At 45.0% G+C, this 17048-nt stretch overlaps 1 protein-coding gene across 8 annotated transcripts in view; it reads right to left on the reverse strand.

Annotated features, from left to right (window-relative positions):
• Window positions 1-17048, reverse strand: part of Erc1 (ELKS/RAB6-interacting/CAST family member 1) — a 337373-nt gene that overhangs the window by 15685 nt on the left and 304640 nt on the right. For 4 of the 8 annotated variants that reach the window (XM_059258486.1, XM_059258485.1, XM_059258483.1 and 1 more), the window contains one exon: window positions 14660-14848. In XM_059258486.1, the coding sequence (XP_059114469.1) occupies window positions 14660-14848 (189 nt within the window). Of the gene's footprint in view, window positions 1-14659; window positions 14849-17048 lie in introns of those variants that run through there. The other 4 variants (XM_059258490.1, XM_059258488.1, XM_059258489.1 and 1 more) reach the window with 1 other exon arrangement.

Genomic DNA, 17048 nt, shown 5'->3' on the forward strand with positions numbered 1-17048 from the left:
GGGATATTTCCAGCCTAATCTGGCTCAATGAATATTTAAGTTCTCCATGCAATGAGCGCACCCAAGAAGTATGGCAAAGCCATGGCATTCAGACCTCCAACAGCCTCACATAGCTTTGGCCTAAACGGAGAAGACAAGGCAAGCACTTGGAGAATAGACAGATCTTTCCTCCTACCTTCTCCTTCTAGGGAGCAGAAACAGAATGTGGGCTCAGCTTTCAAGAGAAGTAAAGAAACAATTCAGCTAAAGCCACTCAAGGGAGAGACTGAGAAACCTGGAATCACTCTTCTGCATATAACCTGAGAAGGCCAACCCTAATAAACCAGAGCCCAGATAAGGCTCCATGCGGCCCTGTGCAACTCTCCCCAATGTCCGTGAGACCACTGCTGCTGGCCGCACGACACTCAATAGGACTTACGCAGTCCTACAGGGAACAAGTGAAGGTGGCAGAGTTACTGCCCTGCAAGAGGTTAAGTAAGCACTCCCATACTCCTCACTAGTCTCTATCCCCTTCCTCCAGGCGTGGGTGGTACACTTCATCGTGCTATCCTGAGACACACTCAGCTGGAGCTGGCAGCATCCTGACAAGATGTCTGCATATGGAAGTGGCCTGCTGGAGTTGACACACTGAGAATTTATTCTCAGGCTGCAAGGAGCAACAGTGGGCCAGTACCTGAAACAGAAGCCTCATATGCCACTTAGCTTCCCACCTTAGAGGAGCCAGTTCACCTCTTTGGCTTCAGCTGTCTTGAGATAGGTGCTCTTCACATTCTTTCCAGACCTCATGTCTGACTAAGCAGAGTCTATCCCTGGTTTGCCTTAGCAAACAACCATACCCAGCGGGAAGCTGCAAGCTATTTCTAGCTTGAAGTTTCAGTTCCTGAGAACTCCACGGCACCTGCTCTGGGTCTCATCAGCAGGGGCCGGAGACGCCACACCTTCTCTTTCCAAGATCCCTTCCTTCTGCTTGTTGCACGCTGAGTTTCAGCTGTGGAACACTCTCCTTTGGGAGTGAATGCTGATCAAACTTGGTTCTGTTTCAGCCTAGCAAATGCAGAGCAATTTCCCATAGACTCTAGATGTATCACATAGCACGAAGTCAGAGAGTCTGGAGAACGATGCCATGTTAACATCACGTGTGGCCTACGATGACAAGACTGACCTGGTTTTGCTAGGATCACTGGAGTGGGCACCATGCCCGGTTCATCACACTAGCTTAAAGCTACCATCACATCACATGCTTTTTTTTGCCAAGGTAGAAATAAGATCTGCCTGATATCTGGCTCACAATTTGATTTAAAAAGACTCAGGCTGATAACATTAAAACCATTATTTCTCACTAAGAAGGACCCCATGAAAAATCTTATCCACCAGAGCCTGAGCTTTAGGGCTGAACTTAAAGGTCCCTTCTAGCCAGTGAGCATATGCTAGGTTCAGCATTTTCTTTTGTGCCTAGCATCCTTTTGTGTCAAAGGGAGGGCAGAGCAGTAGGACAGCTTTTGTGCTGTGTAGAAGAGTACCATCACTGTATCCCTACAATGTTCCTTATTTCATTCGTTAGTGACATTGTTGTGGCTTTGTGACTACAACAGCTCTTCCAGAAAGGCCCTGTAATAGAAAGTGCTCCTCACATGGCTCTCTGGGTGGAAGGAGCCAGCAGCCCTGTGTCCGTGTCCCTTGAGGGAGTCCTGTGTAACTCATGGATATAAGTTCTGCAGCACCCCTTACCTTTGGACAAGTAAAAACCCAAGGCTTATTTGGAATCCATTTTCTATAGCTGGTATGGAAATCAGCTAAATCAAAACCCTGAAACAGTGGCCCACCAGCAATTAGCTCTGAAGTAGTCCTCATGAAGCTTTTATGGACTGAGCTGCGTCCAGCTAAAATTTACAAGTTGAAGCCTTAATCCCAAGAACCTAGGGACATGGCTGTATTTGGAGACAGGATCTTTAAAGGGTGATTATGCTAAAATCAGGCCTTTAGTGTAGGCTCTAACCTCACGACTGGTACAGTAAGTAGTAGTAATTTGGATACATGCAGGCACCAGGGATGTGCAAGTACAGAGACTAGATCGTGTGAGGACACAGTGAGAAGTCTGTCACCAGAGAACCAAGGATCCTAGAACCAACATCCTGATCTTAGATTTCCAGCCTCCAAAATGAGGAGGAGATACATTTCTATGTGAGCCCCTGTCTCAGCTTGGGTTTCTATTGGTGTGAAGAGACACCAAGACCACAGCAACCCGTATAAGGAAAACATTTAATTGGGTTGGCTCACTTACAGTTTCAGAGGTTCAGTCCATTATCACCATGGTGGGGAGCATGAAGGCGTTGCAGGCAGACATAGTATAGTGCTGGCTACATCTTGATCAGAAGGCAACAGGAAATAGACTGAGGCACAGGGCATGGCTTGGGCATATATGATACCTCAAAGGCCACCCCCACAGTGACATACTTCCTCCAACAAGGCCACACCTCCTAATAGTGCCACTCCTTATGAGCTTATGGAGGCCAATTACATTCAAACTCCCACAGCTCCCTATATGGTGTTTTTTAGCTGGAGGAAGCTAATAGATTGCTGTTGGTATACAATGCTATGGAACCCAATGACCATTTATATCCTGTTCTAACTCTCCATGTTGGGAAGATGACAGTGAGCATGGCCTGGTCCCATCTTTCTGACTCAGAATCAGAAAGCTCTCAGCACTTCTATGGCAGTGGTTCCAACAACAATAGCTGGAATGCCTAAGAAAGTGGCTAGTGTGGAGGGCTGGGTAATTCAAAATAGCTGGGACTTTTAGAGCAGGCAGGGAGGCTGTGTCAGTATTTTGCCTGACCTGGGGCGGGGGAGGCTTTGAGTTATGGAGAGCGGTGGTATGTGTAGTGGAAGATGGCAGCAATGTCTGCATGTATGTTGAAAACTGCTTATGTATTAGGATCCCTCTTTTGATTTTGTCCTGGTAGGTCGAGTTCCACGGGGAAGGGTGTGGTCTCATTCATATTTCTATTTGAAACTGTACACCAGTTTCCCTTGAGAATGTCCAGTACACACAGCCACTGTTACCTTCATGTTCTCAGGTATGCATCCCAGGAGACACTATTTTGAAGAACTTTAAGCGACTTCTATTTCCAGATAGTGCCAGTGAGGGTCAGTACCATCAAATTTTTGGTTAAAAAAAAAAATCTAAAAACTCTGAACAAGAACTAATAGTAACTTATTTCAAATACCATGACTGGCCTGGAAACTTTCATTTCCAAAGGTCCTAAGGCACTGAGACCTCAGTGTCAAAAAGGGCTATGTTGGTATGGCTTACACAGCTTCAGCTGGATACATGTTTTCCTTCCTTAATTGGGATAGCCTTATCTGTGGGAGGTGGCATTGGAGACAGCAGACTTCTGTTTACCATGGTCAACTGAAAACTACCTGGTGTTCTGACGTGGTAAACGAATAACTGCCTCCACTGGGGCTTTCATGGAGCTCCTTTCAACACAAAGGAGAACAAGGCATCAGGGGGCTAAAGGTATTGCTGTCTCTACAACTGCAACGCTTTGCCAGTTATAAAACAGCCCGTGTTCGTATCTGAGGACTTGAGTCCAGTGTGGACCATGGCAATAACGATTACATGAAGTAAGGCCCCATGACTTGTGAGGAAGGGATTTGGGTGATGCAGGGAGGCGATAAGAGAGTGGCAGCGGCATGGAGTGGGGGGATATGATCATGATTAAAGCATCTCTCTCTCTCTCTCTCTCTCTCTCTCTCTCTCTCTCTCTCTCTCTCTCTCTCTCACATACACACACACACACACACACACACACACACACACACACACAAATGAATCTGTGGGAGAAAAAAGGGCCCAGTGGTTTTGTTGTTGTTGTTTTTTTGCTGCAAAGCTGAAACGTAGGAAGCCTGTATTTGGAATGTGTCCTTATGCCATTTCATACAGTCCCAGTGAGCTTGGGGCAGTAAGGTGAGTGAGAAGAACCAAGAGCTCCCTAGTCAGGAAGTGTCAGGTGTGGTAGTAAGGGACAGATATGACAGAGATGACAGAATCCTCTTCTCTAGTACAAATTTGGGGAAAAGTCTGTTTGTTTAATAGTTCAGGTTTCCCTATGTTGCCCATGCTAGACCCAATGCCTAGGTTCAAGCAACACTTTTTTTTTTTTTTTTGAGCTGAGGATCGAACCCAGGGCCTTACCACTGAGCTAAATCCCCAACCCCCAAGCAACACTCAAGTAGTTGGGATCACATTGCCTGTCTAGAAGGACTTGTGTGTGTGTGTGTGTGTGTGTGTGTGTGTGCGCGCACATGCACGCGCGCGCATGCGTGTCTGTATACGTGTATACATACATACATAGATAGTATCTTACTTAACATAGGTCCCCTAATTTGTAATTCTTCCCCCAATGACACAAATAATGTTATTCTACACTTAGCACGAGCCTGTAGTATATTATTCTATGTAGACACCAAACAGAACACACTATTCTTATACTGGGAATGAATGGAAAATAATATTTAATGTTTGTGTAATTTCAAGAATGCAAAAGTGCTATTTTGACTATAATTCTCTATAGTCAAATCTCCATTTCCTCTCTGTTTTCTCAACTTAGTGCTAGGGAATATCATGAGAAACAAGGCAGGAGTTTTGGGTTCTAGAGTCGGAAGTCAGTGCTCTGCTGGCTTTGAGCCCCTCCTGTGTCTACTCAGCTCTGTGCCATAGTCCTTCTTGTCTTCACAGTAACACCCAGGCATCCTCCTCTCTGCCCCCCAGCACTGGGCACAGGTGCATGCCATTGCCTGGCTTTTTAATGTGGGTTCTGGTGTGGGTGTCAAACTCAGAGCCTCATGCTTGGGCAACAAGCACTTTTATTACTGAGCCATCTCTCCAGTCCCAAATCCTAATTTTATTTTTTTGCCAGATATTTCAGCATCCAAATAGCAAGATACTCTGGAAGAAGAAAATGCCAGATTGTGTGAGAGCACAGCTGAGAAGGAAGCGAGTCCACTAGACTGTGTGTTTTTCATAAATGTGTCAAGACACATACAGCATGCACACATTCCTCTGCTCAGTTCCGAGGCGAACGCACATTTATCTTCAGGGCTCTGCTCGTCTCTACTAGATTGCTAGTCTGGCCTCTTACGTGCTGCTGCTCTTAGTGCTTTGGACGAGACTTCAGCGTGTGAGCTGAGAAAACAAGTTCAGATATCACAAAAAGAAGAAGAAATGCAGACCACAGACACTGAGGCTGAGAACCAGAACGAAGTCCGTCACCCACCAAGAACCACTCTTCTCCCCTCTGTCCCTGCGGTTCTCAGGCTCTGCCCCAACCAGCTCCTGGGTCTGTTGGCCTCACTTGGGTGGCAGAGCAGCCAAGGCAAAGCCATCCAAGAGGAAGAATGGAATGTCTGTCTACGGCCAATGACTGAGGAGCTCTGAGTGGTGCAAACAACTTCCAGGTTGTGTGCTGAGTACCGCTCCAGCACAGTCACTGGAGGGAGTTCACTTCTTTCAAAAGAGGGATGGACGAAAGTTACCCAGCAATTGGAGAGAACAAGTGGAAAAAGCATCCAAGAAGACAAGGCCTGACACAAGTTTTGGAACAATATTTTCTAAAAAATAAAAATGGGACCAAGTGCTGGGAACAGGGATTAGAATCCAAGCTCAGTGACCCAAAGAGCAGCTGATACAAACTCATTCCAGTGTGGTTCAACCCCTGATGGGAAGCTAGCATTTATGGTGGAAAAACAGAAAAAGAATTTGTCCTCTAGGGGGAAAATCCACTTTTAGTGTTTAGTAGAATCTACCAGTTGAACTGCTTTAACACTTCAAAGGGAGGTTGGAGGTCAGGGTGTGACTGTTACAACAAAATACTGACAGACAACAAAGATAGTTAATTATGTACATGCACATGCGTTGGTGTGAGAATATGTGTACATGAATGCAGGTGCTAATGGAGGCCAGAAGAAGGTGTCAGATCCCCCCACCCCCATCAGAAGCTGCCTGACATGGGCACTGTAAGAGCAGTGTGTTCTGAATTGCAGAGCCATCTCTCTACCTACTCAAAGTACAAATCTTAAATTTCTAATTGTGTACATGCACACGCATGCACACATGTCTGCACATGTGGGGCACACATGCATGTGTGTATGGAAGCTAGAAGACAACCTTAGGTGTCGTCCCTCAGGAGCTGTCCATCTCCCACCCACCCTCTTGGCAGTCCTGGGGACTGAACCTAGGGCCTCACAGATGCTGGGCAAGTATTCTACCACTGAGCTTCAGCCCCAGTCTACCTTGTTTTTTGAGAAAGGGTTTCTCATTGGCCTGAAGCTTGCTGATTAGGAACACTAGCTTCCCGGCAGGCCCTGGGTTCTGCTTGCCCCAGACTTCTCACAGCTAGAATTACAAATATGTGCCACAGCACTTTTCAATTTTTAAAATTTGTTTTCTATTTTAATATGTGTAGGGGTGTGTGTGTGTGTATGTGTGTGTGTGTATCTAAAGTGTGTGTGTGTGTGTCTGTGTGTGTGTATGTGTATCTAAAGTGTGTGTGTATGTATGTGTGCCTGTCAAGGTCAAAGAACAATCTCAGGAGTCTATCTTTTCCTTCACCCTTGTTTGAGACAGGTCTCTTGTTCACGCCTGCTTACACTGGGCTAACTGGCTCATGAGCTTCTGGAGAGTTTCCTGCCTCTGCCTCCTCTCTCCCCTAGCAGCACCAGGATGCGCTATAGCATCTAGCTTCATGTGTTCTAGGGATGCAAATTCTGGTCCTCACACTTGCGTGCCAAGTACTTAGATCCTTTAGCAATGAAGCCATCTCCCTAGCCCCTGTCTCTTATTTCTGAGATAGGGTCTTGTATTAGTTTCTTTTCTGTTGCTGTGATGATCAAAAGCAACTTATGAGAGAAAGAACAAGAAGCTGAGAGCTCATATCTCAACCACAGCATGAAACGGGGAGGGCAAACTGATGTAGAGTGAGGCTGAATCTAAACTCTCAAAACCCATTTCTAGTGACATACTTCCTCCAGCCAAGCTGCCCCTTCTAAACCAGTGGTTCTCGGCCTGTGGGTCCAATGGCCCCTTCACAGGGGTTGCATTTCAGATATCCTGCATATTAGATATTATGATCCATAACAGTAGCAAAATTACAGTTATGAAATAGCAATGAAAATAATGTTATGGTTGGGGGTCAGCACAATCTGAGGGGCTGTGTTAAAGTGTCACAGCGTTAGGAAGGCTGAGAACCACTGTTCTAAAGCTTCCCACATAGCTCCACTAACTGGGGACCAAGTGTTCCAGACCTGGAGCCTGGGGGGACACTTCTCTTTAAAACACCACAGGTAACATTCTATCAACCTCTATACTTTCAGGGATACTTGAACTAGTTCATAAAAAGTAACGTGAAATAGACCTGGGGAGATAGCTCAGCAGTTAAAGTCCTCTTCCCGCAAGCAAGAGGACTAGAGTGTAGACCCTCAGAATTCAAACAAATGCTGGGTGCCAAGGTAACCCATCTGTACCTCCAGCCTGGGAGGAGGATCTCCTAAGCTGGCTAGAGAGACTAGCTATGTAGGCCAGCTCTGGGTTTGATTACAAAATCCTGTCTTAAAAATAAGGTGGCAGACAAATCAGAAAACAGGCCCAGCATCAACCTAAGGCATGCAGGAACACACACACACACACACACACACACACACACACACACACACACCCCTACCACACACCCCCCCCCACACCCACCCCTACCACACCCACCCACACACACACACACACACACACACACACACACCCCTACCACACACACCCCCCCACACACCCACCCCTACCACATACACACACACACACACACACACACACACACACACACACACACACCCCTACCACACACACACCCCCCACACCCACCCCTACCACATACACACACACACACACACACACACACACACACACACACACACACACACCCCTACCCCTGAAAGAGGAAAAATAAAAAATAAAAATGTGATGTCTGGGTAAGGTATCACACACCTTTAATTTTAGCACTTGAAAGGAGGCAAGAGGATCTTGAGTTCAAGGCTATCCTCATGCACATACTAAGTTCAAGGACTGCCTAGATGATGTTTCTGCAAGCAAGCAAAATAGTGATATAATCACATACAAACAGGAAAGATCTGAGGACAAAACTGGAAACAGAAAATAAACAAAACATAACAACAGCAAGTGAAAAATTTCACAGGGAAGCCTTCTAGAATTTGCTGCAAATAATTTTTATGACTCCATTTTTATGCTCTTTGAATCACAGCACTGACAGAGACTAACAGGAAGTTCAAAAGAAAGTCCACATAGGACTAGAAATACAGGCTCATAATTTCCCCTGCTTAGAGAACAAGAGGAACATTCCAATTGGGAGAGTTCAGTAAAGGATCATCTGAAAATAACGGTGAGGACAGAGTACACCCAGCATCTAGCAGCACAAGTCTCAAGAATTCAAGCACTGGAGAGTGGAGGGCAGGGGTGGGAAGGGAACGAAGAGCAAAGCTGGGTGTGGAGCACACACCCTATTTGTGAGGCAGAGGTCCATGGACTTGTATGGGTTTGAGGTTAGCCTGGTCTATACATTAAGTTTCAGATCAGCCAGCGCAACATAATGAGACCTTGTCTCAGAAACAGCAGCAGCGGCGGCAAACACAACAAAATCCAAACAAACAAAAGAAAAAGAAAACTAGGATCAAAGAGGTAAACTCAAAGCTGGCTAACTCTTTTATACACACACACACACACACACACACACACACACACACACACAGAGTATAACCTTAGCTGCCACTGATAGCATATGGCACTGAGGTGCGTGTGTCTGCTTCCTTCGATGTACCTCTGTCCAGTTTTGTTCAAGCTAATCTCTCAGACCCCAAGAAAACACCAAAGTGAGTCATGGCTTATGCCAGTACTTAGCAGGTGGTGGCAGGAAGACCAGAAGTTCAAGGTCGGCTTGGGCTGCATGAGTCAAAAGTGGATACATAACAAAACAAAACAAAACAAAACAAAACAAAAAAACCCAAATAACAAAACAACACAACACAGAAAAAAAATGAAGCAATACAAAAACAAAAAAAATCCCCCAAAACCCGATATAAACCATAAGATAAACAACTCAAAATTGCCAAGAATATAAGATTTGGAGGCTGATGTCAATCACTGTATTTCTAAACGGACCATTACTGAATTCTGACAGTGACAAAACGTCACTTCCTAACTTCTTTCCAGGCTCTGCCTCTAATCTATTTGAGGCAGTGGCCTTCAACTTTCAGTGTGTTAACTCTGAGTATTTATAGTCTCATCTCTGGGTCATTTGGAAACAGAAGATTTATTTATCTTTTTAACATATTAGAACTCTCCATTTTATTCTTTCTAAATTCATTTATTTATTTCATTTTATGCATATGGGTGTTTTGCCTGCATATATGACTGTACAGCATGTGCATGCAGTGTCCATGGAGTCCAGAAGAGGGCATCAGATCCCCTGGAACTGGAGCCACAAACAGTTGTTAGCTGCCATGTAGGTGCAGGAACTCAAACCAGGGTCCTCTGGAAGACACAACTACCTTGAGAAGAAACAACTATGGAATTGAGAAACTTACTTAGCCCACAGGGCAAGTCCACGCTAAGTGATCCTTTGCTGAGAAGATCTGGCGTTTACCTCCTTTATATCCACTACTCTAGACAACCTCTTTCAACATGTTAATAAGTAATGTTATTTCATTAGATGTCAAGTAATCCTAGGAAGAAATATTATAATGTAGAGCTGAAAAACTGGGGTTCACAAAGGTTAAGAATTATAGCTGGGCAGTGGTGATGCATGCCTTTAATCCCAGAACTCAGGAGGCAGAGGCAGGTGGATCTCTGAGTTCAAGGACAGCCTGATCTACAAAGTGAGTTCCAGGACAGCCAGGGATACACAGAGAAACCCTGTCTTGAAAAACCAAAAAGCAAAACAAACAAACAAATGATTTGATGTCCCAAAGTTGGAGAGAGCCAGAGCTAGATTCTGGGTCCTGATTCATCTGATCCCACTATTGTTACTTTCTCTGTAATACTTTGTGTATGTCTGTTTTAAGATGGAGAGCCATTACTTTCTATACATCCACTGGGTTTTGTTTCTATTTGGTCAGAAGAGATTTTTTTCAAGCCAGGATGGCAGAAGGAACACTACTACATACAGTGTGAATACAGTTTGCTGCCCCTGAAGCTTAGGTTGAAATGCAATTCCTAGTGAAAGAGAAAGGGTGAAGCTAGGTAGGAATTTTCAGAGGTGAGAGCACCCCATTTGCCTGGATTAACTCACTTACACACTAATACATTAATGGATTAATGCATTATTTCCAGAATGCGTGTGTTATCAAAGCCAGTTTGAGGAGGTCTCTCGTGTGATTGCTGTCTCTTGCCATGTGATACAATGTACTGCCTGGGGATGCTGCCAGCAAAAAAGCCATCCCCAGATGCAGTCCCTTGACCTTGGACCAGAACTGTACACCAAAATAAACTTTTCTTTATGATTTAGCCAAGTAGTGGTACTGTGCTTCTAGCAAGAGAAAAATGGATGAAGGTAAACATCTTGTTTCTTTTCTGCAATTTTTTTAAAAGACAGAATCATTCTACAGCCCAGGCTAGCCTGGACCTAGGTAAGTAGAGGGGGATGGTCTTGAAATCATTGTAATCTGTTTGTGTCTAAGCCTTCCGAATGCTAGAACCACAGCTGAGAGCTAGTACGCCCAGCATGTCTTTCTACTGAATTGAATTCAAGGGCATGGTTTGATTTTCCTGATCCTTTTCTTTGAGGGTTTGAGAAGGGACACACCATGTTTTCCTCTGGCTTTTCAGGTATTCTTATTAACCAGGATTGCATTGTCTTATTAAAGTTTCCTCACTTTCGCCGGGCGGTGGTGGCGCACGCCTTTAAATCCCAGCACTCGGGAGGCAGAGCCAGGCGGATCTCTGTGAGTTCGAGGCCAACCTGGACTACCAAGTGAGTTCCAGGAAAGGCGCAAAGCTACACAGAGAAACCCTGTCTCGAAAAACCGGAAAAAAAAAAAAAAAGTTTCCTCACTTTGGCTGGACTGTGACAGTTCCTGTCACTACAGTAGTTTAGTTTCTCTAGATTCTTGTCTCTCCTAGAAATGGCTAGCTAGGAAATAAGTTTATGGCCATCTGACACTCTTTTAACTGACTACTCACTGTTACCCCAGCAACCAGCAAACTTTTCAATCCCTTCCCCACCTGCCGTTTCCTCTTAAGTACACTAAGAAGGGACTCTCACTCTGCCTTGTGGGCCTCAGTTCTCCCTAGAAACCCTGCAAGCTGCTGCCATCTATGGAGTTAACAGCTCTTCTAATCCATCTCTTATAAAAGAACAGTCTGCCTCAGTATTCTTGAACCCCAAACTTGAACCTTTTTAGTTCTCATTTTCTTTCTTTTCTTCTTCTTTTCTTTTTGTTTTTCAAGACAGGGTTTCTCTGTGCATCCCTGGCTGTCCTGGAACTCACTCTGTATACTCTGGCTGTCCTTGAACTCAGAGATCCACCTGCCCCTGCCTTCCAAGCCTAGTCCTCCCTTTTTATCTAGGGAAATACAAACCTCCTTTGGTTATCGGGTGGGTCAGGGGTAGAGGAGGTGGTGGAACAAGAATTCAAAATTTCATCTAGGAGTGAGTTCAGAGATCTGTTACACAACCATCTGTCCTAGCAAGAATTCAGATACTACTTTTTCTTCTTTTTCTCATGTACGTGTGTGCATGAGTGTGAGTGCATGAATATGCATGGGGAGATCTGAGGTCAATACTGGGAGTCTTCATTAATTTTTTACTTTATTCTCTGAGGCAGGAGCTCTCAATGAAACCAAGAGCTTGCTAACACAATTAGTCTTGTTAGCTAGCTTGCTACGTACGGGTGCTCTGAGGCTGAGCTTACAGAGGGCTGCTACACCTACCTAGCATTTATATGGATTCTGGGGATCTCAACTCCAGGCCTCTTGTTTGCATGGCAAACACTGTACCACTGAGCCACACCCCAGTTCAAGAATGAATATATACTAAAGAGACACTCATGTCCTTTCCTTTGGTTATCACACCATTGAAACAATGGTCTCCAAGGAAATGGAATGTCCCCAGAACTCTCACGCTCCAAGAAAGAAAAGGCTGCCTTTGGTGCCTCAGAGGAACCTGTCTCCTGAAAAGATGTCACATAGCTCTGACAGTGACAGGAGGGACCATACTTTGGCTGAGACTACCTATGTAAGCCTTGTATTTAGGCCTAAATTTCATGTAAGGACCCAGAAGATGGATTGAAGGAAGTGGGTGTCTTTGGAACTCTCTTCTCCTCAATGTGGCCAAAATGAATCAATTTCCCTTTTCTGCTTTTCACTATTACTAGCCCATTGAGGATGGGTAGCCAAGACTGGCACATTAGGGCTTCCAGGATTGAGGCTTTTGTGGAGCATGAATTGTTACAAGGTCTTGTTAATAAAAACAAACCTGAGCCAGGTATTGGGGTGAATGCTGAATGATCAGAGAAACAGAGCAAGCCACAGCTTCCTCACCTCACCAGTTCCTCAGCTGATCCTGTTTCCTCAGACTGGAAGCCTCTGTGTCCTTATCCAAATAGATCTCAGCTGAACTGCTTCTCGAAAGCCTGAAAGCTTAACCAGGCTATAGTTCCTCATCCTCATGCCTTAAATACCTTTCTGCCTCCTGCCATTACTTCCTGGGGTTAAAGGCATGAGTCACCATGCTAGGCCGTTTCCAGTGTGGCCTTGAACTTACAGGGATCCAGGCAGATCTCTGCCTCTGGAATGCTAGGATTAAAGGCGTGTGCTACTACTGCCTAACCTCTATGTTTAATATTGTGGCTGTTCTGTTCTCTGACCCCAGATAAGTTTATTAGAGTGCACAATATTTCGGGGAACATAATACCACCACAGCTTTGACCCTAACAATTCCAGTAATATAACAATGTTGATTATTGTCAATAACAATAAAATACGTCCAGGAGAGGGTATTTTATGTCTCTCTCATCTTCCTCCACAAAAGCACAGGGTGCTCACTGGAGGGGTGCAGGAGAGGGTGGGGACCAACCTGGCTGAAGCCAACTGTAGTTGTATTGGCTCCACCCACGACCCTGGGCTATATGGCCAGAAGGAGGCGGTGCCCTCTTAAAAGGAAAGGAAGAGGAGTCAAGAGTTCCCTTCTCCCTGGTTCCAGTTTCCTGGTGTGATCAAACTGCCAGGTGGATTCACTCCCAGTGAGAACAGAGGACAACTTCAGCTGTCTACTCGGTTCTGTATTCGTGAGTGTATTTCCTCAATTTACATCCTAATAAATTCCCTAATACTCCTTAAGCAGACTCCCATGGATTTCTCGTTTAGCCAACCCTCGGGGCCTTTATTTGTCTGTGGGACCCTTCCTTCTCTAAGGTAGGTGTGCTATTTCTCTCCGACCCACCACCTCCAGCCCTTGTTTCACCAAGGCTTTGGCTGAAGAGGGGAGAATACTGCCTTGTAAAATGGATGCTGCAAGGTATCCATTTACTGGAATAATTTAACATTTGTTTTACTTTGGAGAAGGGGACCAAAGAGGACCAATCTGAGGACGATTACTCCTCCCTACCCAGTTCTATGAGAACTGAGGTGCCCGTTTTGAAGACTTAGACTACCACACATCTACTGCTCGCCTGCTGTTGCTGTCCTGGGGTCCAAAGACCCCTACCTCCCCTTGTAGTGCCCACCTCCAGTCCTAGCTTCACGCTGCTGCTTTGACAGGGCTAGAAAGTTGGAATGTGTCACAGATCCTGGGGTAGAAGGTTGTGCTAACCAGATCCCAACTCTCTCAAGAGACACCCCGAAGAATTAGACTATAGGTTGGTACCCCTTGGTCACACTTCTCAGCTGCTGCTATCCAGGATGTATTTACAGTGAAGACCACCCCTCTGGTGGCCACACTGAGGAGTATGCAGAACAGAAGCAGCAGGAAGATGACATTCCTGGGTACTACATTAACCTGAAATTCTAACTTTGGTGAAATCAACCTTCACAAAAATAAATAAATAAATAAATAAATAAATAAATAAATAAATAAATAAATAAAAAAAGGTGAAGTAATACATATTTAACTCAGCATGTATTTAAAAAATAATGCTATGTGTACTTTCTGTTGATTTGAAAATAAACAAAAAAACTACACCTCAATTAAAAATGATATTGGGACCTAAAGAGATGGCTCAGTTGGTAAAGTGCTGCTGCAGTACACACAAGTCTGAGGATCTGACCCCCAGGCAGCCCCAGGAAAAAGCTGGGTGTGGAAGTGTGCGCCTGTAATCCCAGCTCTGGGAAGGAGAACAGAAGGACCCCTGGAGCACTCAGGTCAGCCAGACTAGCCGAGCAGTGAGCTCCCGGCCAGCGACAGACACTGACTGACAAAGACAGACTGATGGCTCGTTGAGAAATGACATGAGGAGGTGACCTCTGGCCTCCGTATGTGCACATGCACACATACCCATGCCTGCTATACACACAGAGTACCTGGAACCATGTCCTTACCACTAACCACTACCCATCCAGATGGGACGTGACGTGTGCTTGGGCCACAGCTTAAGCAAGACCTACCTGCTCCTGGGTCATCTTCTGCAGCTCATTCTCCCAAGCTGCCTGGTCATCATCTGTATTATAAGAAGCTGGTGGAGTGAGTCCACGAAGGATTAAGGGGTCTCGGTCATGGCAGAGGGCTGTCAGGTGTCCAATATACAACTTTAACTTGCTTCTATTTTGGTCAAGTTCTAAGAGGGGCTGGATGATCTGGGGTAAACAAAAAAGTAGGAAAGTCAAGGTTAATCTGAAATGAGAAGTTCAAATATTCTTTATGCCTCCCAAACCAAGAATAAAACTCTTCTCAACACAATTGCAATTTTCATAATTATAAAGAGAAACAATTTCACAGCACTTTTTACTGGGAAGCAAGAAGGGACTATGGCTGAGTATATTGGTACCAGATGGAGAACTCTGCACCAAGGCAGGAGACTGACACAGGATGTGTGTGTGTATGTGTGTGTGTTTTAAATTATATTTTATTTATTTATTTTGTATATGGATGAGATTGTCATGGCATGTGGAGGGCAAAGGGCAATCTGTGGGATTCGATTATTTCCTTTCACTATGTAGGTCCTGGGATTGAACTTAGGTCTTCAGGCTTGGTGGTATCTTTACTGTCAAGTCATTTTGCCAGTCCAGACTAGCTCGTTTTTACACAGATGTTGTTCCTGCTGCCTAAAGCCTCCAGTGACCCCACAAGTGCGCTGTGTACTTTGTTATGAGCAGATTTCCAAAGATCTCACTGCTAGTCTCTTCTGAAAGCCTGGGCAACATACTTCATGTGGTCCTCTACCTCCCAGAATGGAAGAAAAATTCAGTCTCTGGAAAAGGTGCGTGTTGTTCTTGGCTGAGACCTATGATGAGATAACTCATTACTTAGTCTGTCTCATTCTGGCCGAGTTCCCTTCATTCATCTCTCGGAGGCTATCTGATATTCTTTCTCTGCAAACAGCGACTAGGAGATCTTTACGTAACACCAAGTACCTAACTTACGGCCAAGGACCGAAATCCTCACTTGTAACACTGGCTCTGCATTTTTCTTAAGAGACCTGCTGTAAATTTCTTTCCTATTTGGTTCCTTTTGGCCCAGATGAGTAACTATTCCTTGGATTCTCTTTGGGAGTACACTGAATGATGGATTCTGTTCTGTTTTACGTGACAGCTTTGGGGACAAAACTCTGGCCAGGTATTGGCAGTGGGGTCACAATCCAAGGTGATCAGAAAGATCCAGTCCAGGTCTTGCATTCCAGTAGGCAGCTAGAGCAGCAAGTGCAAAACTAATGTCAGCCATGAGAACTGCCGAGCCTAGGCAGTTTCCAGGGCTTACACCCAGAAATTTGTACCTACTGCATGCCAATAGCCTGGCATTTTTCTATTAACAAGACACCTCTACCCCATCTCATAAATAAGGGACTAGATCATCTATCTTCAAATAAAAAGAAACAAGGGCTGGTATTCATTTGAACAGTGACACCAACTTCTCCATGAATCCCACAGAAAACAATCTTTACCTCAAGCTTAGGATAATATAACATACATAGTGGGTATGGCTAGACAAATGACAGGAAAGTGAATCAGTTTGGCATTACGCTAATCTACACACACACACACACACACACACACACACACACACACACACACACATACCCCTTATTTAAAGGTAATGGCTAAACACTAACGTGCTGTTGTGTAAGGCTCACAGGCCCCTGGTGACAGTTCTGCACCAGCATTTCCTATCTACAACAGGCAGATCAACAAACTCAGGGAAGGAAGAAGATGTCCCAACCAAAGCAGAGGTTTAGAAAATAAAGGATTCAGATAGTTCTCCACAAACTACATCAATTCCTCAAAAAGAACTGTGTTTTATTTCTGACCCCTAATGCATACTCACTGTGGGAAGAGTAGAGATTGAGAAAGGCTGGGCATGGTGGTACATGCCTGTTAATGCCAGCACTCAGGAGTCTGAGGGAGGAAGATCATGAGTGTGTTGGCTACTCTTATGCCAACTTGACACAAGCTAGAGTTATCTGAGGGGAGGAAACTTCAACTGAGAAAACACCTCTGTAAAATAAGGCTGTAGGGCATTTTCTTAATTAGTGATTGATGGGAGGGGCCCAGCCCATTGGGGTGGTTCCATTCCTGGGCTGGTGGTCCTGGGTTCTATAAGAAAGCAGGCTGAACAAGCCAGGGGAAGCAAGCCAGTAAGCAGCACTCCTCCATGGCTTCTGCATCAGCTCCTGCCTTCAGGATCCTGATCCTATTGAGTTCCTGTTCTGGATTCCTCCAATGATGGATAGTGATGTGGAAGTGTAAGCCAATAAACTTTTTCCTCCCCAGCTTGCTTTTGGTCATGGTGTTTTGTTGCAGCAATGAGTTTGCAACAGTGTGACCCTGTCTCAAATGAATA

This window comes from Peromyscus eremicus, chromosome 3 (assembly GCF_949786415.1).
Source record: "Peromyscus eremicus chromosome 3, PerEre_H2_v1, whole genome shotgun sequence".
NCBI lineage: Eukaryota > Metazoa > Chordata > Mammalia > Rodentia > Cricetidae > Peromyscus > Peromyscus eremicus.